The sequence below is a fragment of the Ochotona princeps genome, chromosome 5 (assembly GCF_030435755.1).
Source record: "Ochotona princeps isolate mOchPri1 chromosome 5, mOchPri1.hap1, whole genome shotgun sequence".
Lineage (NCBI taxonomy): Eukaryota > Metazoa > Chordata > Mammalia > Lagomorpha > Ochotonidae > Ochotona > Ochotona princeps.
The window spans coordinates 32,346,616-32,374,465 of record NC_080836.1 but is presented as its reverse complement, the minus strand read 5'-3'; the positions used below and the strand labels follow the sequence as shown (position 1 = coordinate 32,374,465).

Sequence of the window (27,850 nt, the reverse complement as noted above, 5' to 3'; positions counted from 1 at the left end):
ACGTGAGATTAAATGAGGAGACGTGGAGTGATGGGGCACTCAGTGTCAGGCAAAAGCCTGAGCCTTATGCACACATCACTGTGCGCCATCCTCACAGTTAACCTGTAGGTGAATATTGCCCACGAAGGGACTCTCCCTGCACCTGTGTCCCTGAGGAGGCTCCCTGAGGCAAACCAGCCCAGTGGCATCCAGGATACAAACCACAGCAGTCAGGTTCCAGGTCCTGGGCCCGCCATCACCCCTCTACCCCGCCAGCAGCAGGCTGAACTCACACCCTTGTGACTCAGTCAGGATCCACTCAGGCTATCCAACAGGAGTAGCAAGTTCAATGATCCCATGATTCAGATGCAGATAGAGGGCACGGCCGATAGGTGCTGCTGTACCCTGGGCTTCCCGCTTTCACCCGAAAGTCATCCTCCCTGTGGAGAGAAGCTGACACGGCCCTCTGAGTGTGTGTAAGAACATTCGTTTGGGACTGGGTGTCAAGGCCAGGAAAGAGGACTGGGCGTACCACAGCAATAGAGCAGGACAAGAGTCAGGTAATGAGTTCAGAGCCAACAGTAACAGGAAGGAAGAGGCGGCAAGGACAGGAGTGGGAATAGGTGAATGCTGGCTCAGGAGGCTAACAGGACACAGCAAGATCCAACGCTCTGCTGGGGTTCTGTGAGGGAGGTAATGGAGGGAAAAGGTGGGGCAGAAGTTCCAGGAGGCCAGAAAGAGGAGATGGAGCTGATGCTGTGGTATAGTGGGAAGTGCAACTGAGTGCAGTGCTGGCAACTCCTATGGGTGCTGGTTCAAGTCTTTTTCCTGTACTTCTGTCCAGCTACCTACTAGTGTACCTGGGAAAGAGCAGAAGACAGCTCCAGTGCTTCGGCCCCTGTACCCATGTGGGAGACTTGGAGGAACCTCCTAGCTACCTTGCCCAGCTATGGCTATCGTAGCCATCTAGGGAATGAGCCAGCAAATATTGTTTCTCTGCAACTCTGCCTTTCAAATAAGTAAATGAAGAAGAAAAAGGAGGAGGAGGAGGAGAAGAAAGTAGAAGGAGGAAAAGGAGGAAGAGGAAGGAAGGAAGAAAGGAAACAAATGAAGAGGCAACAGCCTAAGAAAAGAAAGAAAAAGAAAAGAGGAGGCAACGGTCTAAGCGGACCAAACGTTTAGGGATTCTGCAGAGCGTAGTGTATGTGGTGAAATGGCCGTGGACACTCACAGTGGAACAATCAGGTGAGAAAATGCTGATTTCCATCTCCCAGGCACACTGCCCGTGTGGATGGTACTTCTCGTGACAAGACTCCTTGGGGCAAAAAAGACATATGTGCCTTTCCAGATCAGCCTCGTGGGCCAGGCCAACAGCTCTGACCGTGGGGAAGCTCTGACCCTGTGACAGCCACTGGGCCCAGGGTTCCAAGCCCCAGGTCGCAGGTGCTGTGGAGGCAGCACAGAGAAACCCTGGCCAGAGCGGGTAGGCCTTCATTCTGTGTCCATTCTCATCCTACCACTCAGGAAGTTAGCCATAAGACTTTTAATAACAACAAACATTTTCACAAGAAATGCTCTGAAGAAGACAAGAGTTGGTTCATAGGGGAGTAGTCCCTGGCCTAGGGAGTGTCACACAGACCAGAGATGGACAGTCACCACTCAACACCTGGGCGCCTTGCAAGGCCCCGGGGAGCCATGTTCACCCAGGAGAGCCCACCATGAACTGCCTGGAAATGTGGAAGAGGCAGGCATTTGGTGTAGCATTTAAGATGCTGCCTCAGACACCAGCATCACCCATGGGCTGTCTGGGTTGGATCCCAGCTTCATTTCCAATTCCAGCTTCCTGCTAATGCTATACTGCAGGGCAGCAGGTCACAGCTCAAGTGCTTAGGCCCCGTCTCCCACATGGAGTTCCAGCTTCCCGGCTTCAGCCTGGCCCAGCCGATGGCTGTGGTAGGTATTTGAAGAGTGAACACAGCGTGTGTCTATGTGGGTGTCTGGTTCTGTTTTTTTCTTTCCTTCCTTCAAATAAATAAATAAAAACATGAAGCCAAACTGGAAACGCAATAAAGCGTTTTTTTGTTTTGTTTTGTTTTTTACTGTATTTTAAGAGCTGTAAACCAGTTTCTTCCAGCGCTCCCACTGTGATTTGGGTTTTTTTTCTTTTTAACCCAATCTCTATGAAATACATGATTTCCAGCATTCATATATTAGAGGTCTTTAAAAAGTTCATAGACAATTGGCCCAGTGCCGTGGCCTAGCGGCTAAAGTCCTCGCCTGACACACACCGGGATCCCATATGGGCGCCGGTTCTAATCCCAGCAGCTCCCTGCTTGTGGCCTGGGAAAGCAGTCGAGGACGGCCCAAAGCCTTGGGACCCTGCACCCACGTGGGAGACCTGGAGGAAGTTCCTGGCTCCTGGCTTCGGATCGGCACAGCACTGGCCGTTGTGGTCACTTGGGGAGTGAATCATCGGACGGAAGATCTTCCTCTCTGTCTCTTCTCTCTGTATTTCTACCTTCATAATAAAAATAAATAATATAAAAAAGTTCATAGAAAACTCACACTATGACCAAAGATATAAAAAAATTTACATCCAATCTACACAACAAAGTACAAACACTATCTAAAATGCTACAAAGTTATAAAACTCAAAACTGAAGAATTTGATAGTACTGACTGTACAATAAAAGCAAAGCAAAAAAAAAAAAAGCTCGCAATGTACATGTTGTCAAGGTAACCAGTGACACCACCATGAGTGGCAGATGCCAAGGGAGGTGGGGACAGTGTTCTGTGATACCCTGCAGAGCTGGCTCCAAGGGACACACAGGGAGGCTGCAGCCTGGCCCCAGGCACCCTGCTGTCCCCACTGAGTGTGCCACAAAAGGAACTCAGGAACAAGCAGCAGGTGACCTTTCCAGCTTCAGCACCTGCAAGGGCATGACCCCAACCCGCACGGTTTCTGCACAATACGTTTCTGGAACGTGACCCACACAGCCAATGTCTTAGCCGTTGCCTCTGAAGGCTGTCGAGCAGGGAATCCCTTTCCTACTAATCTGATCCCGGCTAGAAGGGTGACAAAACTGAGGTGGACAGGACATAAAGTTATAGGGGAAGGAATTCTGGTGGCTGCTTATCGGGAAGAGTTGGAGCTTGATCCAGCAATAGCACTCCTAGGAATATATCCAGAACACTTGTTCTATGAGAAACCAACATGCACTCCTATGTTCATAGCAGCACAGTCAGTAATTGCAAAAACATGGAAACAACCAAAATGCCCATCAACAGAGGATTGGATAAGAAAGCTATAGTTCATCTACTCCATGGAATACTACTCAGCTATTAAAAAAAACAAAATGCAGTTCTTTGTGGCCAAATGGGCCAAACTGGAAACCATAATGCTAAGGGAAATGAGCCAATCACAAAAGGTTAAATACCACATGTTTGCCTTGATTTAAGATGATATGATGTTATGTATAACATGTTATGTTTTGAATGTTATATGTTGTGTATAAACTAAAATTGAAGTATAGGTGAGGTGGTCACAGAAGGTGGCTGGGAACTCGCATTCACTTTTAACATATTGGTTACTCATTACTATGTCAATTAATTCCATAATGATGTAAATTTTTGCTGATGGTATGTTGGAGCTTTCAATTGACTGGGATGATACTCTGCTGGCTCTGTCTTCAGACCAGAGAGGGTATACCTAAGAAGCCATTGAACTTGACGGGACAATAAGATACTGGACTCTATGTTTGGTATACGCTTGCAATGGGGGAATCTCAACTGAACTTGAGCTGTGGTTATGCAACAAGGTGGAGGAATCCACCATGGTGGGAGGGTTTGGGGAGGGGTGGGGAGAACCCAAGTATCTATGTAACTGTGTCACATAATACAATGTAATTACTGAAGTTAAATAATAAATAATTAAAAAAAATTTACATCCAAACAAACGTCTCATTCTAATTCTTCACAAACCTTTGAAAGAACCAGGATATTTACATTTGGATAAACTACAGTAGCTAAGATATCAAAGTCTTCACTGCTATAGACAGGGCAAGCGGTAAACCACTCCTTGCTGCCCCTGTCCGAGAGCCCTCCTCTCTGCCCTCCCAGCAAGTGCCCTGGTACCAGATGCTCCCCGCACCATCAGCTCCACACTCACCGGGGCTATGACCATGCACACAACTTGTCATGACTCTAATGATCATCACAAGCAAGAGGAACAGCTTTGGGCTTTATCACAAAATGATACGCTCTGGCCAGGCAGAGACAAAATGGCAGGAAAGCATGTTGGGATTCGGCAGTGACACAGAAAGTAAATGATGGCATGAAGTCCTGTCTTGACTCAGGAAATTCAGGGTCAAACTTCCCCTGGAAAAATGCCATCCACAGGAGACCCACTGCACTAAACAGCATCTTTCGTTAAGTTACGTTAAAGTCAGTGCTTTGGGTTTTTGTGGATTTGTGGTTTTATTTTAATCTCATTCCTAAATATGTTTCTGGCTTTATGATTGTAGAAGATTTAACATTTGCAAACTTGAGTATTGTAATGGAATAATTTAAATAAACTCTGGGGATTTGTAAAAATTATATTCCTTTAAAAGTACTCTATTTACTACTTCAATTCAAGACAGAAGGGTCTAAATATAGGAACATTCCCTTACAACCCTCAGTTTCTTGAAGCAGAGGTTTTCACAATGCCTCGCTGGCGCCATCTGGTGGAAGCAATTGAACACGTCCCCAGGGACTTGCCAAAGCCCTGCAAGAGAAGGGCACCAATATTTAAGTGGTGTCCACACCGACTGTGAGGTTTCAGGTGAAAAAGCTCTGCGCACTGCCTGTAAGGGCTTCTTTGCATCTCCTGCTGTGAGCTTGTGACCACACCTTCCTCTTTTCCTGTCAGCGGACGGCTGGCAGAGGCCAGCCTGCCCTCCCTAACACTCTCTGTATGACACCAGCCTGCAAGCATCACAACCCCTCTTTCACGAGTGGAAAGCAACCCCGTGTTAACCACATGGCCTCCATTTCTGGGCTCTCCAAAGTGGGTACAGTTACACACTACATGCTCACCTCTCAATACACTTAAAGAGAACTGTTAGAGTCATCCATTGGTTCTCTCCCCAGATGACTCCAACAGCCAGCCCTGCACCAAGCCAAAGCTAGGAGCCAAGAATGCCATGCAGCTCTCCCACATGGATGGCAAAGAGGCAAGCATTTGGACCATCTTCAGCAGCTTTCCCAGATGCATTAGCAGGAAGCTAGACTGAAAGCAGAGCAGTCAGGACTTCAAAGGATGCTCTGATAAGGGATGGCAGTACCACAAGCAGCAGCTTAACCCACTGTAGCACAACGCTAAGCCCTCCTCTCACACCCCGCCACCCTCTTAGACTTGCTGTGTGAGACCCACACTCTTGCTGTCCCTATCCTCGGAGCCATTGTCTGCACTCCCACCACCTATTCTCCTATGTCCCAGAACCAAGGGTTTGTCCTCGCTCCCAAGACCCAGGGTTCCACCTCCATTCTCCGACCTTCCCAGTTACCACTCGGCCTGTCTCTCCCTCCCTCCTGTCCACCTGTCTCCAGGTTCCCCAGTCCAGACCATGGGCCTGAACACACACTTCAGATACTTACTTTCAAAATCCTCTTGCCTTGGTCCCTCTCCTGGCTCCAGGCACAAGGATCCAGCTACCTGTTCAACCACTCACTTGGCAGGGGAGCTCCATTCGGTGCCTACAGGCATCTCACAACCCCATGCGAGTCTAACATTTTCCCACCAGACCTGCTCATGGCCCACCTTCCATCAAGGTTGAAAAGGGGACCAGTATTTATCCTGTTGTTGCAGTCTGAACCTGGGAACTACTATGGATTCCCTTCCTTCCCGTCCTCTTCCTCTCTTCCCTCACAGGTCAGCCCTGAGAGCTGAATCCAGCTCTAAGTCAAGGGCGGATTCTGACTGCCTCTCACTCCTTTGCTGCTCCATCTTGCTCAGCATCACACCCTCCCAGGCAGACACCTGGCTCCCAGCCCCTCCTCTCCCCAGACTCCAGCCTGGAGTAGCCTTGTCCAATCATGGACTAGTTCCACCCTCTCCTCTGTACTCCCCACAATTAAATTATTTCCAGTTTCAAGCCACCTATCATACTTAAATTACCATCCCACCTGTTCCCCTCAGTCTCAGGGGCTTCCTGATTTGGGCCCAACCCTCTCACCAATAGGTGAAACCAATAGGTCTCCCTCCCTGCTCGCTGCCTGTCAGCCTCTTCAGCCTTCCCACCCTTCCAGCAACACTTCTTCTCTCCCCACCAGCATCACGGCCCACTTTACCCCCAGGTGGTTGTCACGTGACTGGTATTTTTCATCATTCAGTTCTCAACTCAAATGTCATCCCCTCTTCTAACATAGCACTCCTGTCTCCATCCCACTGACTGTTCTTCAGAGCATTCACCACTACTTGAAATACCTTGTTTATTTGGGTGTCTGTCCTCAAAAAGCATGTCACATACAGCACAAGGAACATGTTCTAGCCTTGTTGGCTTGTTTTAATATCAAGTTCAGAACAAGCTGCTGATGCTACTGCTCACTGTGGAGATGGAGGAACTGAGGCTGAAAGAAAACAAACTGCTTGTTCAACACTGAGCAGAAGTCAAGAACCAAGGCCAGGGCTGGAACCCAGGTCTGACCAGTTCCAAATCCCATGTTCTCAGCTCGCTATACTGAATGCCCCATACCCAGTCCTATCCAGCTTGAAAAAGATCACCCCATCTCCCTTGGGCCACCCTCCTGGATTTGAGACAGAATCTGTTTACTAATGAGATAGCTGATGGCTATCTCTCCCACTCGTAGCCTCAGCATAAAGACTGGTTGGATGTACCACGTGATTTGAATTCTCAATTCTGCTCTTCCCACTTGTGGGGGCTGAAGGCTGAGGTCACTAAGGACCAGTGAGGTGGTCAGCCACCCCATGTGAAGACGCCTCACTAGAATGAAAAGGGAGTTGCTGGCCAACTGAATACACAGCAGCAACCCGTGGAAAGACTGGAAACTCCCAGTGCCCTGCGACTTACACCTGCCACCTCTATGCATCTGCCATCCAGCTGTTCATCTCTATCCTTTCCAATAGTCTTTAAAACAATTACATAAATGTAAACAAAGTGTTTCCCCGAGTTTCACGAGCCAGTGCAGCAGATGAATGGAGTTTGAAGAGCGAATCATGGAAACAGCAATGTACAGCCACCGGATCTGAGCAACAGGCTTACTGGGACCACGTTGGAGGGCGGAGGTCTTCCCTCCGCAAATCACAGGACACACAGTTAGTGAATCTGAAAAGTCTATTGTTACAAGTGCAGACACCAGCATCCCATCTCAGAGCACCAGTTCAAGTCCCGAAGAGTCTGCCTCTGACCCAGATCCCGGCTAAGGCACCTCTGAAAGCAGTGAAGGACTGCCTGAGTGCTTGGGCCCCTGCCACCCATGGGAGAGGATCCTGCCTTTGGCCTGGTCCAGCCTCAGCCATTGCAGTCATTTGGGAATAGAAGTGGACAGAAGATTGATCTCTTTCCCTCTGCCAAATACATACATCTTTGAAAAAAAATGCTGAGTGCTATATGAAAGTAGGAAGAACACTTTCGTCTTTCCTATTTCTAATTAACGAGAATGTAAACCAATATTATGAGAATACTAACCATGAGGTGCCAAGTTCTGCTGTATACATCCCTATTAGCTGCTGACACATTCATCGAGCCCTGGTTACATGCCAGGCAGCTTAGAAGCCTCAAATGGATGCCTGTGGCTCAGCGAAAGATTCTCCCATTTCATGGATAAGGAAAGAGACTCTAAAAGGTCTCTTGAGGAAAATAAACTTGAAGAAAGAGGAAAATATTGCACCAGAACCCCGTGTCGTGTAATAGTCTAAGAAAAGCACCTAGTGGACCTAGTAGCTAAAAGTCCTCACGTTACATGCATGAGGATGCCATATGGGTGCCAGTTCGTATCCCAGCTGTTCTGCTTCACATCCAGCTCCCTGCTTGTGCCCTGGGAAAGCAATCAAGGACAGTCCAAAGCCTTGGGACCCTGAAATCACATGGGAGACCCAGAAGAAGCTCCTGGCTCCTGGTTCCTGGCTTCAGATCAGCTCAGCTCTGGCCGTTGCAGCCACTTGAGGAATGAACCAGTGGATGGAAAACTCTCTTTGTATCTCATTCTCTCTGTAAATCTGCTTTTCCAATAAAAACAAACATATCTTTAAAAAGAGAGAGAGAGAGAGAGATAGAGAGAGAGAGAGAGAGAGAGAGAGAAGCGCCTAGCTCCTGTAGGAGCTACATACAATAATGAAGCATGTTGAGGCCCTTAAATTTCAGGTGAAAACAATCAACATCACTCTTAATATATGTAGCAGAACTGCAGGCTAAGCCACTTCCTGGGAAATGCACAGCCCACACTACAGTCCCAACCACGCTGCTTTCCATCCAGTTTCTTGTTAATGTGCATCCTGAAAGCAACAGATGATGGCTTAAGTACTTGAGTGCCCCCATCACCCACATGGGAGACCCAGTCTGAGTTTCAGGCTCCTGGCTTGGATTCTAGAACTAGCCCCAGCTCATGCAGGCATGTGGGGAATGAACCAGAAGATATATCTGTCTGTGTGTCTTTCAAATAAAGAAATAAACATGAAAAAGGAGGATGGGAAGGGAAAGAAAAGAAAGGGGTCAGAATTTGGCCTAGCTGGGTTAAAAAGCCCATGTCCCACACTGGAGCACTTGGGCTCAATACCCAGCTCTGTACCCTAACTCCAGCTACCTGCTAACACTGATTTGAGAAACAGTTACAGCCCCTCTACACACTCAGCCCCCTAAGCTGCAGCAGACACAGGTGGACACACTGCCCACCTACCCATGGGCATGCTTCTCAGCAGGCAAGCCCACCTGTCAGATTGTCCCAGAAGAGCTAGGAGCCCAAGCACTCCTTCTCCCAGCCACATGTTCAAAGTCAGAGCTTTTCTGAACAAAGTCCTGTCTCTGGCCACCGATCATTGGTCTGCCTGCCCAGCTGTGACCCCTTTTTTTAGTCACAAAGGACAGGCTTTTGCTCTGTCTTCCTCTCTCTTTCCAAATTAAACCCTTTTCTTTCTCTTTTTGCTGGCTGAGGCATGTGGGCTATAGGCAGAGCTGCACGGAGCCCTCATCTCGGAAGAAAAGAGAAGCTGGCCATCACAGCGCTTTCAAGCCCAGGGACTGAGTTCAAACAGCTAACAAAACCATGGCTTTGTCTTATCTGGCATTCTCGCTGGTTACATTCTAGTTCCTGAGATTTAAATCAGCCACGCTCCCCCCCACGTCTGTCTGTCTGTTTTGGGTAGATGCGTTTGGCAAACAGACGTTACCTCGGGGCTGCCATCTCCCACAGGGGTCCCTACTAACAAAAGAAAGCCTAGGTGACTCATACATCATAGCTCCTGCAGAGCCCTGGCAGCCTCCTTCTCACCCTCACCAGGTGGGCTCGGTGAGAAGACCCTAGGGCTCTGACATTGAGGAGGGCGCGGGTCCAGGCCTGATCATCTGGAACTCCCAAGACCATTGCTGGAGTAGAGCTGAACCCCTTGCTATAGGAGGTCCCCACTTCTGGGGGAAGCAGGAAGGGGATTTGGAAAGGTGCAAGGTTCAGCCTGCAGAAACACCACACACCCCAGGCCTCCCACACTGAGCAAACAGCCCAGACACCAGGGACTCACTCTGTTTATTTCTGATAATGAGCAGAGCCTGAAGAGCTGCCGCCTCCCCCTCGGATGGCATGGACAGCCGTTGGAGACGAAGCCGGGTAGTGTCCAGGGCGGATGGGTTTGGCTGTACCAGGCAAGAGAAGGAGACAGAACATTCAGGAAGGGCTTCCACAGCCTTTGGAGGCCTGCAGGTCATAACTGTCACCACTGCCACAGTTCTCATCAACCACCAGACATTTTTGGAAATGGGTCGTGAGTCCTTCTGTCCCTCGGCATGGTGAGAGACTCCAGGCACCCAAGCGTTTAGGAGGCAAAGCACCTGCAAATCAACTGCTCATTTCTAATGCAGCTGAGAATGATGACATACCCAGCTCTGTGTGCTTTTTCCGAGGCAGGTCCCTCTGGACACAACATTCTTCCTGGGTCCCCAACTTCTAGGAGATACTCGAGGGGATGAAATCCAAGCAATGCAATGAACCATTCATCTAAGATTTGCTTTTAAGGCTAGAAACCTGAGGTCTCCAGTTGCAACTGATCTGCATAGCAACATCTGATGGGAGGTAATATTACCGAAGCTGTTTCCATGAAAGGCAACAAGACTCTTTATAGAACATCTCCAAAACTCCTTTAAGGCCTAAGGCTTCATCCCCTGGGAACTGCAACTCAGCAGCTACACCCTCCTCTCCAGCCTGGGCAAAACGCCCAGATCCTGACAGGGCTGGGAGGCTCTGCAGCACTGGGCCCCTCCAAGCCCCGGGGGCCAGACTGTAACCACCACACCCTGATCCCTGGTGCCAGTCGGGCCCTTTCCAGGTATTTCCAAACCTGCGCTTGCACATGGCCCTCTCTGAGGCTCCTGGCTACATGCAGGCTCCTTTGTGGGCCCACCTGGTACCTACACAAGAGGCCTCACTGTATACCACATCTGTCTATTCCAGAATTGTACAGTGCCTACCTCTGTTTACTGCCAAAACCCTGACTGCTCCCGGGAGAACATGGCCCTACCGTGAGATACCCCACAACATCCTGGAGTCCTCAAAGTTCCAAGCTGAGCAGAAATGTCATATTAGGTTGCTGGCACAGGTTTCTGGTGATGCACAGGACACAGGCTTTCAACGTTCTTGATAGAGCTGGCATATGTGGCATGGACCCCAGGGAATCCTAAGGGGCACGTGCATGCTCACGCACCAATCTGGGCCGAATGGGCTCGCCGGGCCATGTTCTTGGCGCGCACAGCCTCCTTGATGCGGTCCACCTCCTGCTGGTAGCGCTTGCGGTCACGCATGGCATTCTCCTTGGCCTCCTTCAGTGCGCTCTCCAGGGCCTTGACGCGCTCAGCGGTGGCACGCAGCCGCTTCTCCAGCTTGGGCAGCTCACAGCGCAGATCTGCATTGTCACGAACCAACTGCAGGTGCGGAGATGGGGAGTTAGCAAGGAGGCAGAGGGCAGCTCAACTCCCACCCCCAACAGGCACTCTGGCAGGCTACGGGGCCATGGCTCCATAAGCAGTGTTCATAAAAAACCACTCCTGCCTCCAGACCCCCAGTGTGCCAAACACATCAGTTCCAGGTGCGAGGAAGCCAATTCCAGGAACAGAAAAGTTCCAACTTGGGGCAGGATTTACTCCCTCTTTTGTTCGCATATGTGTTGGGGAGGAGGGGCTAAGCTAGGGTGGGACAATTTACTACTAGGCGGTGAGAATGAGCAAGCTGAGAGATTTTCACTGCCTCCGGGTGCTTCTGGAGCTCTGGGGGCCTCCTTGCTTACAGGCTTCATTGTCCATCCTGACACCTGATCTGGACACAAGCTGGCTACAGATGCTGAGCAACACTGGTAAGGAAGAGCAGACTAGCCTGGAATGAAGAGTGGGCTTACGGGGGCAGCTCTGCTCATTCCCTGACCATTTGACCACCGTGAGGCTCTGTTTCTCATCTATTACACATGGCTCCTGCATAATAGGGCCTTTGTGGGCAGCCAAGTGGCTCAACTAGTTTTCAAAATCAGATGGTACGGGAGGGCCAGCAGTAAGTGACTGCTGGCTGGCTGCACCTGCTCTGTTATCCCAGTGCCAACTTCACTGCGTGGCAGACAGTAGGCTCTTGATAAGCAGTCACTGAATTCATGAATAGAATGCTAGGTGTCACAGCCCCATATCAAGTTGCCTGTCAGTTCCCACTTGCTTATTTCTCATCCATTATTTCCCTGAATGACTTCAGCCAGGCAGGCTGAAGCTGTCATCCTTCCTCTGGGGAAGATGCCACAGTCAGTGTTGCTGAAGAAGATCTAACCAGCCAGAGAGAAATGGCATCCCCTCAGCCACTGAGCCAAACAGGTGGCCCGTTTCCCTCCCATCTTAAATTCTAACGTGGGCCAGGCATCAAGGTCATGGCAGCCTACAGAGGGGTACAACAAAAATGGTTGGCCTAAAGCACTGGTGGGACTGGACACAGTTATCATCTGTCCACTCTGGACACACAGGAATCCAAGAGGATGCCCAAGATCACCGGGAATAGGGTGACAGATCAGGCAGTGCCTGCTCCAGTCCCTTTTCAGCCACCGTGGAACAAAGCAAGCCACATCTTATCCCAGTCTGTATCCTCGTCTGAAAATCAGAGACCTGAATCAGCTCAGGGGGGCCTGCAGTCTGTGGAGCCTGTGGTGTCATGGGAGATTGTAAAGACCAAGTGGGGTCCAAGCTCAGAAGGTGGGGGCAGGATGAAAAGATGGAATTCTGAACATCCCACTCTCCAACAGAGAACTCAAACTCCACTCTACACCTGACTTTGACACAGCCCTCCAGCACCTACTCTCCCCAATACCGAGCCCAGGCAGTCTTCTGGCCCATAGTATCACAGCCTCCTGTCTGCACTACAGCCAGACCGAGCAGCGTTTCCTTTCCTGAGAGGAAGCAAAGCAGAGGGGAGCTGGCCGGACTCGCCTACCTGCTTGTGCACCTTGGTGAGCTGCTCCAGGTTGTTCTCCAGAAAGGAAATTTTCTGCTTCTGGGCAGCACTGCCCCCTCCGTCGTCGCTGTCCAGCTCCACACTCTGTGTCCAAACCCCAGCAGTCAGCAGTCAGCCCATCACACCGCCCACCCTCAGCCCCAGGACAATGCAGACGATGCATTTAAACCTGCTTTGAGGGGGAAAAAATCCCCCAACACCACTATTTTCAATGCAAAAATAAAAGAAAGGCTAGAAGTTTAGACTCAACCAACTCCCAGTGAACTTCTCTGATTGGTGTCAGAAGTGCTATTTCTCATGTCTTGGAGGGCTGGGCATTCAACCTTTGAAAATTGCAGGTTACTTGTCTTTAGCCAAGTATCTCTCTGTGTTTGCAGGATGAGGCTTTTCAGAAGACAGCATCCCAAATTCTTCAAGAAGAACCAGAATGCAAACATCCACGCAAGCCCCAGATCTGATTTCAACCATCCTGATAACAAGTCACCAAACTTGTAAACAAGGATCTAGGTCCCCACTGGGAAGTCACAGGGACCTCAGCTTTCTCCCACCAGCTGCCAATTCTACAGAATTGCTTCATCTGTCAGTTTCCAGCCAGTCCCAGCATTCAGGTATAGGGGGAAAAAAAACTCCCAAAGTGGATCAGATCTTGAAATTGGCAGAAACACACATTCCTTCCCAGCCAAGGTGCACAGGTTAAGAAGTTACAAGGGGCGCAGGCACATTGCCAGTTTGGAAATGACTGTGCAGGCTTCCTTTGCCTGATCAGAGAAGAGGCCACTCGGCTTCCTGCGAAGCAATGGCCATGCAAACATCTCACACTGCACCCCTTCCATCCTAAAGCAGCATCCTCACACTTGAGCCTGCCTCTGTTCAACCTCAAAGACAGTCAGGCCCCACCTCACTCTCTGATGGAGCAGATGTCAGGTACAGGCTGAGGACCACATATCTGAACCAGCTCCCAGCTGCCGCTGCCACTGCTACTGACCCAAAGCATGTGTCCAGAGCCCCTGGTCACAGGTTTGGTCCTTCCTAGAGAGTTTTCACTAGTGAAATCAAGAAAGTCTGATCATAAGCTCTTAACTGGGCCATAGCCACCTCCCCCTCAGTCCTTATCACACTCTTGTCATATACTCCCATCCCCAGTCTTCTGGTCCATTACAGCTGCTTTGGCCTCGCTCCCTAGGTTCCATGGTCGTTAGAGCCTCCACAGTAACTGAGACACTCCAAGGCATTAGAAGGAACCGCCACACTGACTCATGTTTGCCTGCCACGCTGCTCTCTTTCAATCCTACTTCTGGCTCTTCTAAGTGCTGTCATGCTGAGTGGCTCATGGAACCTCTGAGCATATTTTGCACAGCTCTGAGTAACAGAACTTCTGAGCTGCACACTTCCATGTGTGCTGGACAGAGCACAGAACACACAGGCTTCCTGATCTCTCACCGAGTGCCCTCGCCGAGTCCCTCCTGGCTTGCCACAGCCTGACTTCTGTACCTGTGAGAATGATGCTGTCTGACCAGACTACCCTGGCTGTCCCTGCATCCACAGCTCGAACTTTCACCCATGAGGGGTCAGAAAATAGATGTGCATGGGAAATGAAGGCCAAAGAAAAAACGTCAGAATGCCCTGTTGTTAAGAAGGGAAACTCAGATGGGAAAATGTTCCTAAAGGTTTTTTTGCTTTGTTTGGTTTGCCTGCAGCACATTTCTTTCAATAACATTCTTGGCATGAAGTAATTAAATTTAAGCAGAACCAGCCCGAGTTAAGCTGGTGAGACTTCAACTGAAAATGATTCTCTTTAGCCATCTTTTGGTTTCTTCTCAGCCTCACATTCAGACAAGAGGGAACTTACTTTTTTCACGCGAGTGGTCAGATCCTGGACAAAGAGCTTCCGGAGATTGTGAAGAGTCTGCAGTTCTCGAGACTAGAAGACAAGAGAGGCCACTTGAGTGGCTGTTGACACACGTGACGCCGGATCATCAACCCTTCAGCAAGCCCACCATCAACGCCACTACTGCCATCACACTCCTTCCATCACGCCATGGTCACCCCTGGATCAGGTGCCTCATTATGACCAGTGTCTCAAAGGGAACGGATTGGGAACCCACACCAGAATCTTTACGAAGGAACAAAGCCCACCTGTTTGTTGTGTTCTCAATAGAAACATTTTCTTCCTAATCACAAAAATTCTTGCAAAGCTTCCTAGAGGGCTACATGTTCTTATCTGACTGCATTTGTTCTATTCTTTTTATCATGAAAGCACTTTGCACATCGGGGGGGTCTTCAAAATGCTCATGGAGAAATGTGTATTATGGAAGAAAATGCCTTGATTTCAAAATTTTTGCACCAAAACACACCTATATTTTGTAATTCCATTTTTGGTAGACTTTTTGAAGTCCCCTTGTATGATATCAACAAGTTTGGATTAAAGTTGGCTACCATTCCCCTCCCCTCAATGATGGAGATTTCCCACATTGCTTCATCCCCTTTGGCCAAATCCCTGGGGTGGCTGGCTTCACGACACATGCCTGTGGGTGGGCATCTCACAGGCTTTCTGGATGGGCGGCCCTGGGCAACTCATCAGCCTTTCCAGGCTTCAGTTGTCTGATTTGTGACATGAGGCTAAAGATAATGATGCCTCACAGTTGCTGTCAGGATTAATCAAGATGATACTCGTAGCAAGTAGCCAATAAACAGGACCAATATTGATTTATCAGTGTGTCATCTTTCACATCGTAACAATCATTTCTTCATTAGACTTTTATTGTGTTGTTGGTATAACTTTTACTGTAGTTAACTCTTGGGGACACTTCCAACTTACACTCTGGGTTATTTCCTGCAAATGAACTCTTAGGCTGCTTAGACAAAGGCCTGAGCCAGATCTGGTGACTATGGTTAAAAAGAACAGAAGATATTTTCAATAAGATCAGAAGGTGTAGTTCCTTCTGATCAAAGCCTCCTTGCATTTACTACGGAAGATGTGATTTGTTTCTTATAAGTCTTCCATAAAAGAGCAGCTTTTCAGTGTAAACGTTTCCATGCATCTGAAGTGAGCCACTCTGACATAGACTGCCAATAGATGCAGCTCACATATGCTCCCAAAACGGGGAAGAAACAGACGACACAGCCACTGAGTGTCCGGGAAGAAAGGCTCTCTGCTGATTTAAGGTCTTATTACTGGGGCCGATGCTGTGGTGACTCAGGGAGAACCTAAAGTCGACTGTGTCCTTGACGAAGATAAATTACTTTCTGCAGGAAGTCAAATAGATCAATTAGTGTGGATAACGTGTGCACAGTACCTGTTCAAGGCAGAGCCACCTGGACCAGGGAACAGCATGGCACTGAAATACAGACACACTGTCCTCTGGCCCTGGCAGATGGAGCTGAGATCCGCGCTCTGCTCCCACAGTGCCAACAAGCGCCCTGCAGGAGTTCTCTCCGGCTTTACTGACTGTATCACCTGGTCATATTTTCCATGAAAATTATCACCACATCCAGGCAGCATGGGAAGAAAAGACCTGGCATTTTATCTGGTCCAAGCAACTCCTTGGGATGTCAGCTCTAATGTCAGACTCCGGGGTCTGGCAACTTGCTTTCATTTTTGGCTGTTTTTCAGTGGACTCACCAACAATTAGGAAGAACGAATGGTTTGGAGGAGCGATTCGGACAACAGGAGTAAGTTACATTTACTGAGCACATTTATGCTCAGGAAACTATTGTGTGGCTTCCGGGGCATCACATGCAGTCTTTCCCTAACCTCCCAGCTGCCCTCAAATCTCTCCCTATCACAGGTTCCTGCCCTCCAAGCAAAAGCCCAGGACTCAGCTTACCAACCTCATGAACAGTGAGAGTGGGACCAGAGGGGCAAAAATTCTAGGCCCATCAACATAGCTGGAGGAAGGGTCCATCCCCAGAGCCCAAGATGCCCACCAGCTGGTCAGCCCTCCCCTGCAGTAGGCTTCCCAGACATCAATACAGGCAGATTTCACTCCTGGTCCACCCAGGCCAGACACTCAAGTGCCTTACACTAGAGGGAGCTCAAGAGGGATGCCATGGAGTGGCTGTTATGGTGGAGGCAAACTGAGAATCTGAAATAGCTCATTCTGTAGGGCTCAAGGCCTGGATTTAAAGTGTGTGTGTGTGTGTGTGTGCACGCCCACATGCACATGTGTGCATGTACATGCATGTATGTGTACAGAACAGGCTGTGTGTGCCTGGCCAGGGAGCACAGAACTGGAATAAGGGCGAGTGGGCAGATACTCATGAGGTGGCTGGTGGGAAGGCTGCGTCACTGAAAAGCCATTCTGACATCAAAGCTGGCAGGAAAACTGATCAGACACCCTTTAATAACACACTGAGGAGTAGGAGAGAGTGAGCACATGAGTCTGGCAGAGCGGGAACCAGCAGGTGTGGGTGGGCATGATCTGTGGATGGATAAGTGACTAACAGTGTGTGTGAATGCCAGGGCTAGAGTTGTGGTGCAGTGGCCTAAGTCTCTGCTTGCTGAAGCAGCGTCCCATATCAGAGTGCCAGTTCAAGTCCTGACTGCTCTGTTTCTGATCCATCTTCTTGTTAATGTTCCTGGAAAGGTACTGGATGATGGTCCAAGTCCTTGGGCCCCTGCAATAACATGGGAAACCAACATAGAGTTCCTGACTCCTGGCTTGGCTTAGCCCAGAGCTGGACTTCAGCCATCTGGGAAGCGAACCAACAGATAGAAGAACCTTTTTTCTCCGTGTCTCTCCCTCTTTCTGTGTCACGGCCTTTCAAATAAATATGCATCTAAATCTTTTTTTAAAGTATGTGAGCATGCCTGTGTGACTGCATTGGACACATATGCTCAGTGAGGGCATTTGCAGAAGAGTCTATGAGTGACCATAGAGCAGCGGCAGGTGTGAGGGTGAGTAGGTGCATTGTGACTGTGTGTGTGTGTGTGTGTGTGATGCAGCAGGAGTATGAGTGTACATGCAGAAAGTGCGGGTGCTCACTAGTAAGCATGTGGCTGTACACACATGTGAATATGGACAGATACCTGCTAATGACATATGCAGGCACATGTACTGCACGTGTTGTAAGTACCCAGGAGCAGGTGGGAGAGTGTGCATAGTAAGTTCCAAGGTGCATGTGGAAGTATGTACACAGTAAGTACCCAGGCATGGATGGAAGTATGTACACAGTAAGCACCCATACATGGATGGGAGTGTGTGCACACTAAGTACCCAGGCTCATGTGGAAGTGTGTGCACAGTAAGCACCCAGGTGCATGTGGGAGAGTGTGCACAGTAAATACCCAGGCACATGTGGGAGTGTGTGCACAGTAAGTACCCAGGTGTGGACTTGGGGTTTGCACAGTGAATACCCAGGTGCAGACGGGACTACAGCAGTGTGAGTACATGAGCACGGGTGACAGATGGGAATGGTGAGGGATCAGCATGCTGAGCATGTGCTCAACCACATGAAGGAGTTGTGATGCAAATGACACAGAGAGATGGCGTGAAAGGGCAGGGCAGGCAGGTGAGGGGGTATCCGGAGCTTATATGGAGAGAGGAAGAAACTGCCCTGAAATTATACGTCCCTGGCTGCAGGGGAAAGAGTGAAGGCCTAATGTCAACACTGGCCTGAATATCTGTAATCACCCATTACTGTGGATACCACTTGGTAGCTGCCTTCTCCACACATGCAAGGCTAGCTGATTTTGCTGCCCTGAATGGTTGCATGAGCATCCCCTCCATCTGGCTTTGAGGAGCAACAGCCCCCGGCCAGGGTACAAAGGTAGCCTCAAGTGCAGATACAAGGATTCCTCTGACTACACAAGCTCCCCAAGTTCTAGGAGGCAAGGCAGCCCCATAGGGGTGCACATGAGTGTGCCTGGTGCTGTTCTTGCCATTGTCAACGTCTGAACGTGCTTCTTCACGCAGAGGGCTGGGGCCATTAGAAAAGTCTGTCTTTGACCAAAGACTGTGTGGCCTGGCCAGTGCTTGCCCTTGAGGGGCTCAGAACCGGGCAGCCATCCTGCACAGCAGCCAAAATGCAAGCTAAGAGTGGGCTGAGCTAGCAGATCCAGATGCAGCTCAGAGAAAATCAAAGACCAAACCCTTGTGAAAACAAGTTGGTTGCTCATGCCTCTGCCTCGAACTCCACAGGTCTCAAGGCCATTACCTGTCTGGGCACCCTTCTTCTCTCCCCTCTCTCACACACAGCTACACTCACCTCCCTGATGCGCCCAACATACAGAAGCATCTAATGGAACACAGTGCCTACTCCAACTCCACACCCACAGTGGGTATATTCCAAGCCCTCAAAGAGTGCCCGAAACCTGGGACAGGACTGAATCCTATGTATTCTTGGTTTAGGTTTTCTACAGACTCCTACCTTGGATAAAATTAAATTCACAAATTAGGCATAGTAATAGAGGAACTAAAAAAATGAATAATAAAATAGAACAATATTGTACAGTAAGTTATGTACATGTGTATTCTCTGTCACATACCATTTCAAAATATCTGAATCCTTCATCACCTGGCAATGGCCTTGGATGGTGATCATATATGGGTACCTGAGACTGTGGAAGGTGATGCTACAGCAAGAGAGCTCAGCTTGCACAACAAGCACTTGCCTCCTTGTGCTTCCCTGGGTCGGCCCCAGCCAAAGGCAAGCTGCATGAGGGCAGGGACCTGAGATCTGGTGTTCACTGACAGATCCAGGCCCCAGGGGAACGCCAGCACGTAGCAGGTGTTCAGTAGATGTCTGCTGGCGCTTCGGTGCAGGTGAAATCACCAAGTGTAGAGACTGTAGAACTAAGGATTTGCAACTTAGCCTGAGACTTATGCTGGGGCCCTGGGACCATAGCCCTAAAGGACTGGCTGACTGATTCTTCCAGGAGTTGTAGAATCATTCTACAAGCCCCACTTATCACCAGGATATTTTATATCTAAAATGACAGAAAGGAACAGGGTGCATGGATAAGATTTGCAGATAAACAATTCATGGATGGATCTGGTCTCTGAGAGAGAAGGATCAGGGGACATTTGGACCTACCACCGTCTCCTCCAGCCCTTTCAGGTCTTCCCGGGCTTGTTCCCTTTTATCATTAAGCAACCTGAAAAAAAAAAAAAAAGGACTCATAAACCACTGGAGAGGGGATCAGAGAACTAAGCAGATGCTAGCTCCCACTACACCTAAACCAGCAAAAACAGCCAGTGAGCACACAACCAGTCATGGTCTACTGTAAAAGTAGCTTACTGTGGACCCAGCAGTTAGCTGCATCATCAAGACACCTACATTCCACACTGGAAAGTTTGGGTTCCATTCTCATCTCTGGCTCCTCACTCATACTTCCTGGAGAATGCAGCGTCTGGGGGCATTGCTGAGGACTCCATGGACTGTGATCCTGCCCCTCCTCCCCTGCCCCAGCTGAGACCTGGGTTGAGTTCCCGCTTCAGGCTCCAGCCTCCACCCAGTCCTGGCTGCAGCAGGCTTTTGGAAAGGGAACCAGCAGATGGGAGCTTAGTCTTCCCGTCTCTCAAATAAAAATGCAAAAACACAAGCAGTAAATCAGCCAAATCTACTCCAACTACGTGGGGATCGGAATTGTCAAAGCTGAGGTTTTAAAAAACCTGGGAAATGTCTGAAGTGCACTCACAGGAGCTTTTCCAGTTTCATCTCTCTCTCTTGGTCTTCTATTTTCAGCTTGTTATAATCAGAGCTGAGCTGTTCCTGTTCCAGTTGCAGTTTCTGATTCAAACTGAAATGGAGAGGAAAACGTAATGGATTTCTGCACCAGGCTGAACCTCTGAGTCATCCGGCTAGAACCATGGTTCAGATTCAAGCCCATTAGCTCTGTGTAATAAACACGATGCTGGAGGATTTAGAGGGATCAGAGAGCAACCTCACAGTTTCTTCCCTGCCCACGAGAAAACTAATTTCTGGGAAGCTTTGCAGAGGCATGAAACAAGGGCTTTGGGGAGGTATTTATAGTCTGCCTGTGTGCAAGCGCTTCAGGGGAGAGTAATGAGCTAGGCACAGGGCTGCTATGCTCAGAGAGCAGTGAACACCCACACCACTGGCAGTCGCTCACTCAGGCTGCTTCTCCAGATTGTTTCCAACTCTCCCCATCCCTGCATGGTCAGATATCCCAAAAGTGTCTCCTCCACTGACCCAGGGACCGCTCCTGTTTGGCGTGCCCCTCAAGGAAGCATTCAGGGAGCTGTGACCAAGGGCAGAGTTCAGCCTGTACTGCAAATGGTACCTTAGCCTCCAGTGGGGGCATCTGGTCAAACTCACACCAGCCTAGCGTTGTGAAACCTTTCATATGGCTGCTCGTGGGTGACCGTAAAGGGACAAGATGGGAGAGGTGGGCGTGATAGCACTGTGGGTAAGGCCACCACTTGGGATGCCCTCGTTCCCTGGTAGAGTGGCTAATTGGAGTCCCAGCTGCCTTCCATACAGGAGTCCTGGATGAGGTTCCTGGCTTCTGGCCTTGGCCTGGCCCAGCCCTGGCTGCTATAGCATTTGAGGAGTGAAGCAGTAGATGGAAGATCTGTCTTTGACATTTATACATACATGCCAGTGTCTACTACGTGAAGGAACTTTAGAGTCCATTTGAAAATGGACTCTAAAATCAACGCCTAAGGAAGCTTCCCCACCTGCAAGCTTGCTCACCAATCCTCCCTCTTTTCCTCAATTTCCTTGCTCCCATCCCTGCCCCTTTCATAACAAAAACCCATCATGAGTGATAGCACCAGAGCGCACAGAAGGAGAAGGGAAGAGAGATGCTAGGTGACCTCTTTGAGAGGGCTGTGTGCACCAAGCTCACCATGTGCTCACTTTGGTGGTGTGCTAAACAGGGGCAGTGGCTGTCCTTCCTGGGGTATTTATGGCCCTGGCAGAACTCCAAGGTCAGGACCAGTTTTCAAGACTTTCATACAGACATCATCCCAACTCCTGGGGCTTGCGTGTGCCCAGCTAAATTGCCAAAGTGACCTACCTCCCAGGATGAGAAAGCGCAGTTGGGCTCGCCTACCACCTGCCATGCTAGAGCCCTGGGCGGCTCAGTTCCAGATGGGAAAACAGACCTTGGCAGTAGCAGCAGCACAGTCTGGGACATTACCAGGGCAGAGCCCAGAGCCCACAGTGTGAGGACAGCTGGCCCTCAATGAAAATCCACGTCCTCCCCAACTGGCCCGAGAGAATAGAGCCCTGCCCAACCCAGACCCGAACTGCTTGTACGCCACAGTCCCCGGGCCAACTCACTCCCGAATCTCATCAATGATTTTCTGCTTCTCTTCGATTTCATCTCGCAGTCTGGACAGCTGCTTCTGGTGAGCTTCCCGATGGCTCTCCATCTGCTGCTCCAGGGCCTTCTGCAACACAGTCCAGAGCAACGGGTTATGCACCCCTTGCACACAGCCCATGCTGTGACAAGTCCTAGATCTGCCTCTGCCTTGCACCCTGAGTCCCTTGCATGTCAGAGCCCAAAATTAGGGCCATTCCTGGTTCTCATATTCTCAGCACCTGGTTGTGCTTTATTGGGACAACAAAGCCCACAGAGCCATTATAAAGCAGAGAGGGCCTTAGGAGTACAGTGGGTCTCTAATGAAACAGAAAACTTTCCCCTTCTCTCTTGCCAAGGCAATTAGACCACACAGACTTGGACTACACAGGTGACCTCAGCTAAGCCAGGCCATCTGTGGGGCCTGGCCCTCCTTCACCTGCATAAGTGGACAACATGCTCCAGCCACAGCACAGCTTTCCCCCAACAGCCTCTGTAAATGGGATGAGGACTCATGGGGGTGAGGCCTGATTCTGTTCTGTTGCTTGCAGCACAACCACATCACAGGCATTGCTTTAACTACATCCACTCCATGAGGCTCAGAGTTTACCTAAATCTCACAAAGATTCAACTTCTTGTATCTCATTTTAATCACCTTAAGGTCTACAATGTAACCACAAGATCTCTATGCACCAGGCAGGAGTAGAAGCTTGGGGTGTTTCTATGCAGAGGTTGAAGGGAAAGATTTTCTCCCATTCAAAGGAGGGAGAGTGTTGGCTGGAACACTACCCTCTCCGTCTACACACATCCTGGGGTTCTGGGATGTCCGTCAGCTCCTTTCTAATTAGAGCCACACTCTGAGAAAATGACTCCGAATGCCCAGCGGGTATCCCTCTTCCACCCCGGTGCCAGAGCAGGAACATCCAGTGCCAAGTGCAGCAAACACATGTGGGCCTGGCAGAGGGGTGGCTGGACACACCTTCATCTCCTCAGCATCCTGCAGCCGTGTCAGGTGTTCCTTCTCCTTGTCCTGGAAGCTGACTTCATGCATCTTTTCTGTTTTGAATTTAAATAACGAGAAGATTCAATCAGTGGGACCCATGTGCAAAGACAAAAATAAAAACGGGAAATGGAGCAAAAGGGCAACGGAGCCAAACACCCGCCTGGAGCTCCCATCTCAACCACTGGCCTGTTGCCGGCTGGCGCCAAGGCTGACTGCTCTGGCTGCTAAAGTCATCTGGACCACAACCCTCAGGGGACGGGGCCACTACACGGGGAAAGGTGTTTTCTGGGCACAGGCTGCCTCCAGCTGCACCCTGGCTTCCTAGCCAGCCGCTGCAAACCACCCCTGAAGTCACACACACACACACACATGCACTTTACATGATAAAGTGCTCTGTGACTGTGGTAGCAGCTGGATTCCTGCCACTGGGAGTGTTCCAGAGAGATCTAATTTACCTCCCTGGGGAAGCTGTTTATTCTCCAAGAATCTGGAGTGGGGAAAACACAATCAAAGGAGAACCAGGGAAACAGACACAACACGCAAGATTCAAAAGGCAGGGACCCTGCTGGGCGCAGGGCTGTGCCGCACTCTGTCTCAGTGGACTCGTGGTCACTGCGCTCCCTGGGCAGCCAGAAAGGGGCAGGGGCAGAGCCCAGGAGAGGAATGGGGGAAAGCAGTGGCCTTCAGCTCATGGTTTCTCCCTAGTCTGTTCCACTTTATTTCACATCTTCTCTCCTCTGTCCGGCTTCCACTCAGGCACCATGTAGAAACCATGATAATGATGGGAAAGTCTTTCCCATCTCCAACTTTGGCAGGTACACCTGTTCCTAACTATTCACTCCTACAAAGTAAAAGTGTAGTAGGTCATTTTTTCTTGTTAAATTTGCGTTGGCATTTGAATCAAAATGTAGTTACTGAGCGAATAACTTTTAAAAAGGGATAACATCAATACCAAACCTATCTAGCTATCAAAACTACATATTAAATATTAATTTGGGGGAAAATAATTTCCATGTTTTTAATAATAACATTAAACGTAACATGAAAAAATATTCTCCATTGCAAAAAAAATCATATTAAGCAACACATCCTAATTAATTTAACTGTGTGATAGGTGACTTCCTTCTTACTCTTTTTGCTGATTTAAATTTTGACAATGAATATCTGCAATCTAAAGACCAAACAGAAGAAAAAAAAGTTACAATTATTGATATGTATCTTCAGATTGCTTTCCCAACAGATTCAACTTCCCTTGCTATCAGCAACATGTGTGTTGTTTGGTCCCACATAACATAATCACACAGCTGCTGTAGTCTCTGGGCTTCCGGCTCCCTTTCTGGGATTTCTCCTTTTGTTTATCCCTATCTATTAAAAGTTTCTTGTGCATCTGTCACTCCATCCTCAGCAAGGGGAATGGAGAAGCTGCCTGGCAAAGCCAAGTGCTCACTTCAGGCGGAAGCATCCAAGGTAAGCCAGGTAGCAGCACAGACCTTACGTGAAGTGCAATAGGTTGCCATGGAGGAGGCAGGTGTAAAGGTCAGGTGCAAACTAGAATGGGAATTGAAAAGTCATCCTGTGGCCCACAGCATCATGTCTGGTCCTATAGAGACTGCAGATGGAATACCTCCCTGGATAGCTGTAGCCCTAACCCTCACCTATCCTCTGATTGGGCAACTTGGGTGGGGCCGAGAGGCAGATGGGAAGACATGCAGACTCAAGGTGGGAGCCATCTTCTAGCGCAGTCCCCTGTCTTTTCTCCCCTCAGTGATGCTACGGCTTTCAGCAGACCTAGAAATGCATTAGTGGAGCAAAATTAAACATCATGACTGCAGCCAACTACAGACTGGTTGATTTAAGCCAGGAGTCCGACACCTGCAGAATGGGCAAATATTTACCTTGGGCTCGGAGCTTGGCCAGCTCTTCACTGAGCGAGTCTTGGGACTCTTCCAGCTGCCGCCTCTTCTGTTCCATGTTCTGCATGTAGTCTGTCAGAGATTTGATCTTGGCTTCGTGCTTCAAATGAGAGCCCCGTTAAGAACAGCAGTGAGTGAATGACTAGCAAGGGATCATCAAGCTTGCCTGGGGCTACCCCCATGGGAGAAACAAACCAGAGGGCAGGTTCCTGGTCCCTTTCTTGAGTGTCAGCCCTGATGCTGCATAGTCTGCCCTGTGCCTGGGACTCAGCATCACTGACCGGAGCAGGCCTCCATTTCTTCCAGGTGCTTCTCTTCATTCAGGTGCTGCTCGTGGCCCTGTCCCTCCTTGCCATCTACTTCACAGGAGACAAGCCCAAGCATAGGGAAGGGTGCTAGGGAAATGGCAAGGCTGAAGGCTTCACTCTTGAACCATGGCCCCACAACTCCATCATAGTAACTCAAATATTAGTTCTTCCCATCTTCTGTCCATCAAGCACAGGCTCTCATGTTTTGGGGACTTAACAGTCTGTGTTTTTCTGTCCCTCAGAATCGTCCCCACTGTCCCCCAATCACCTGTACCACACTGTCCTGGCTGGCTCCTTGTTGCACAAGCCCCAGTATTTTCTTGCAGCACCATCTTGTAATGTAACTTATCTACTCTATTTCATGTTGAGGGTGTAAGGCAGGTGCTTACTAAATGCTACTGGAATGAATGAATGCCTGCTCACTGACAGAACAAGGACAGCTATGACTTCTAGGAAGATGGCAATATGTAGGAATCCCCACACCCAGATCTGGGTGAGTCCGTGTTTAGGCAGGAAGATCCTAGATACTGAGCTTCAGTCTAATGGAATCACATCTTCCCAAAACACCCATCACTGGAGTCACCATTTTGTAAGCACTGCCTTCGGTGAAGAAGTTGATTATAAACAAGGCTAGCTTTTGGCTTGAAATATTTTTTTGTCATGTTGCGTAGATCACCTCAAGAAATAGCCAAGATTTGTTATTTTGAGATCCATAACAGAATGATTAAATCTTTGGCTTTCTGGGAATTCTTGCATAGCACAAAACAACCCTAACAGAAAACCATGTTTGTTGCTAAAGTAGAAAGAACATCTAACACAGGAGCTCTTTACCCAAGACATCCTAATAGTCTTCATTTTAACTTCATACATCAAAACTACTGTCATGCTGAGAGCTGGAGTAACTTGCATTCTGTTCCCACACTTCACAACACCCTACGAAGACCCTCCTTTGGCTGCACCCCAATCTGCACGAACGAGCAGAGTTCATCAATGAAGGCAGTGTGCCCACTTGAATCCATGTCTCCTTCTAGACCATTCCCCAAGCAGTTGGGGCCCAGAAACTCCCCACTGCAGCAACTCTGGGTTAGTCCCCAAGCCAGCCCTGCCTTGTCCTCACCCATCTACATAAGGCAGCTGACTTGGCTCCATCAGTACCTAAAGGTAGCAGAAGGGACTGGAACATAGAGCCAATCTGTCCAGTTAGAAAGGTCAAACACAGGGTGAAAGGCTCCAGGGCCCCAATACCATGGTCCCAAACAGGAGGTGCACAGGTGCCCAAGTTTATGCTGTTGGCATCACAGATGATCTAGAAACCAGAGTTAAGATACACTGTTCCCTTATACTTGCCATTTTTTCTTGATGTTTATATGTTACGTACAAGTCTTTATATAAACAGTAATGCATATCATTATAAAGATTTGAAGTAATAAAGCAAATATGGGACAAGTGCAAACTTCACCTGTAAATCACACTAACCTTACAACTATTTCCCTCGTATCCCCCAGGTCTCATCTACACGGTGAATCTTTGACAAATTATAAAGCACAGTCTAGTTGTAGGATAGCATTTTCATTTTCACTTAAATTCATATGATTGTGTTTTCCCAAAGACTAGGTCCCAGAGATTCTTTTATAAGAGCAGCATGATATTCTTTCTTGTAACTTTGTTACTAGTTAATCATTACATATCTGGACAATTTATCAAAATGTAAAGTAGCACTGTACTCCAAGTTTGTGTTAACATTTTTAAGTAGGGAAAGATAATACCAAATGAAATAAAAACTTTTCACTTTATTACTAGTGAAAAAGAGAGTAAGTGAAATTACTGGACCAAACTATACTTATATTTTGATAGCTTTTTGGATTTCCAAATTAATTTGCAAAAGGACTGGGGACCGACCAACCGTGTGTGTCAGAATCACTTTCACATACTAGCCCTACAAAAGCTTTTCAAGACATTTTTGCTTGTTCTGGTAGTTACTAAACACAACCTTGTAGATCCCTGTAGACATGGAGATTGTCATCATTTCCACCATCACGTTCACCAGCACGAAGCATGCTTTCGTCTTCCTGTCTTACTTGATGCAATGACCCGTGTTGGTGTCTCTTTCCCCCAAGCAACCCTGGCTGTTTGAACACCTGGCATAAAGCAGTGACGACACGCAGCTGGACCACACACAGAAAGCCCAAACCCAAACACTGCTCGGCTACCTGAGGGAGGCTGGAACCTGGCGCTGCTTGCTGGAATGACCTGGCTCCAATCAAAACACTTACTACCGTGGGAAGAAGCGTAGCATTCCTCAGGGAGCAAGTAAAACATGCTGTGGGCTCAAGCACTCTGGTGGTGGGCTCATACCCACTTGGGCTGGAATTCAGCTGTACCACGCACTGGCTGCAGGTGTGCGGGCAACACACACACGTCATCTTGTTCAGTTTCCACACCTGAGTGCTGCTTACCAGGATTTTCAAGCTCAAGTGAGAAAATGCATGTCAAGTACTTATCCCAGGGCATGACACACGGTAAACACTCACTAAACTGCTACCTGCTATGAAGAGGAGAAGGAGTACCTTCTGTTTTACTATCACATTGGATCTGTGAGAGATTTAGAAATGAAAGAATGATGCCTTAGTTAATAGGAATTTGAGATTCCGTCGAATCTTGTTCATTTATTATCTAGTTTCTACCTTTCCACATGG

At 48.9% G+C, this 27,850-nt stretch overlaps 1 protein-coding gene across 1 annotated transcript in view; it reads right to left on the bottom strand.

The window, feature by feature from the left end:
* Positions 1-9,712: 9,712 nt before the first annotated feature.
* The window catches only part of KIF5C (kinesin family member 5C), a 133,741-nt gene continuing 115,603 nt past the window's right edge, over positions 9,713-27,850 (bottom strand). Inside the window, exons 17-25 of the mRNA XM_058664200.1 lie at positions 24,829-24,946; positions 22,910-22,986; positions 21,912-22,021; positions 20,302-20,403; positions 19,698-19,758; positions 14,513-14,584; positions 12,643-12,747; positions 10,889-11,105; positions 9,713-9,824 (exon numbers count right to left, since the gene is read on the bottom strand). Coding sequence (XP_058520183.1) covers positions 9,718-9,824; positions 10,889-11,105; positions 12,643-12,747; positions 14,513-14,584; positions 19,698-19,758; positions 20,302-20,403; positions 21,912-22,021; positions 22,910-22,986; positions 24,829-24,946 — 969 coding nt within the window. The 3' untranslated portion in view covers positions 9,713-9,717. The remainder of the gene's footprint in view (positions 9,825-10,888; positions 11,106-12,642; positions 12,748-14,512; positions 14,585-19,697; positions 19,759-20,301; positions 20,404-21,911; positions 22,022-22,909; positions 22,987-24,828; positions 24,947-27,850) is intronic.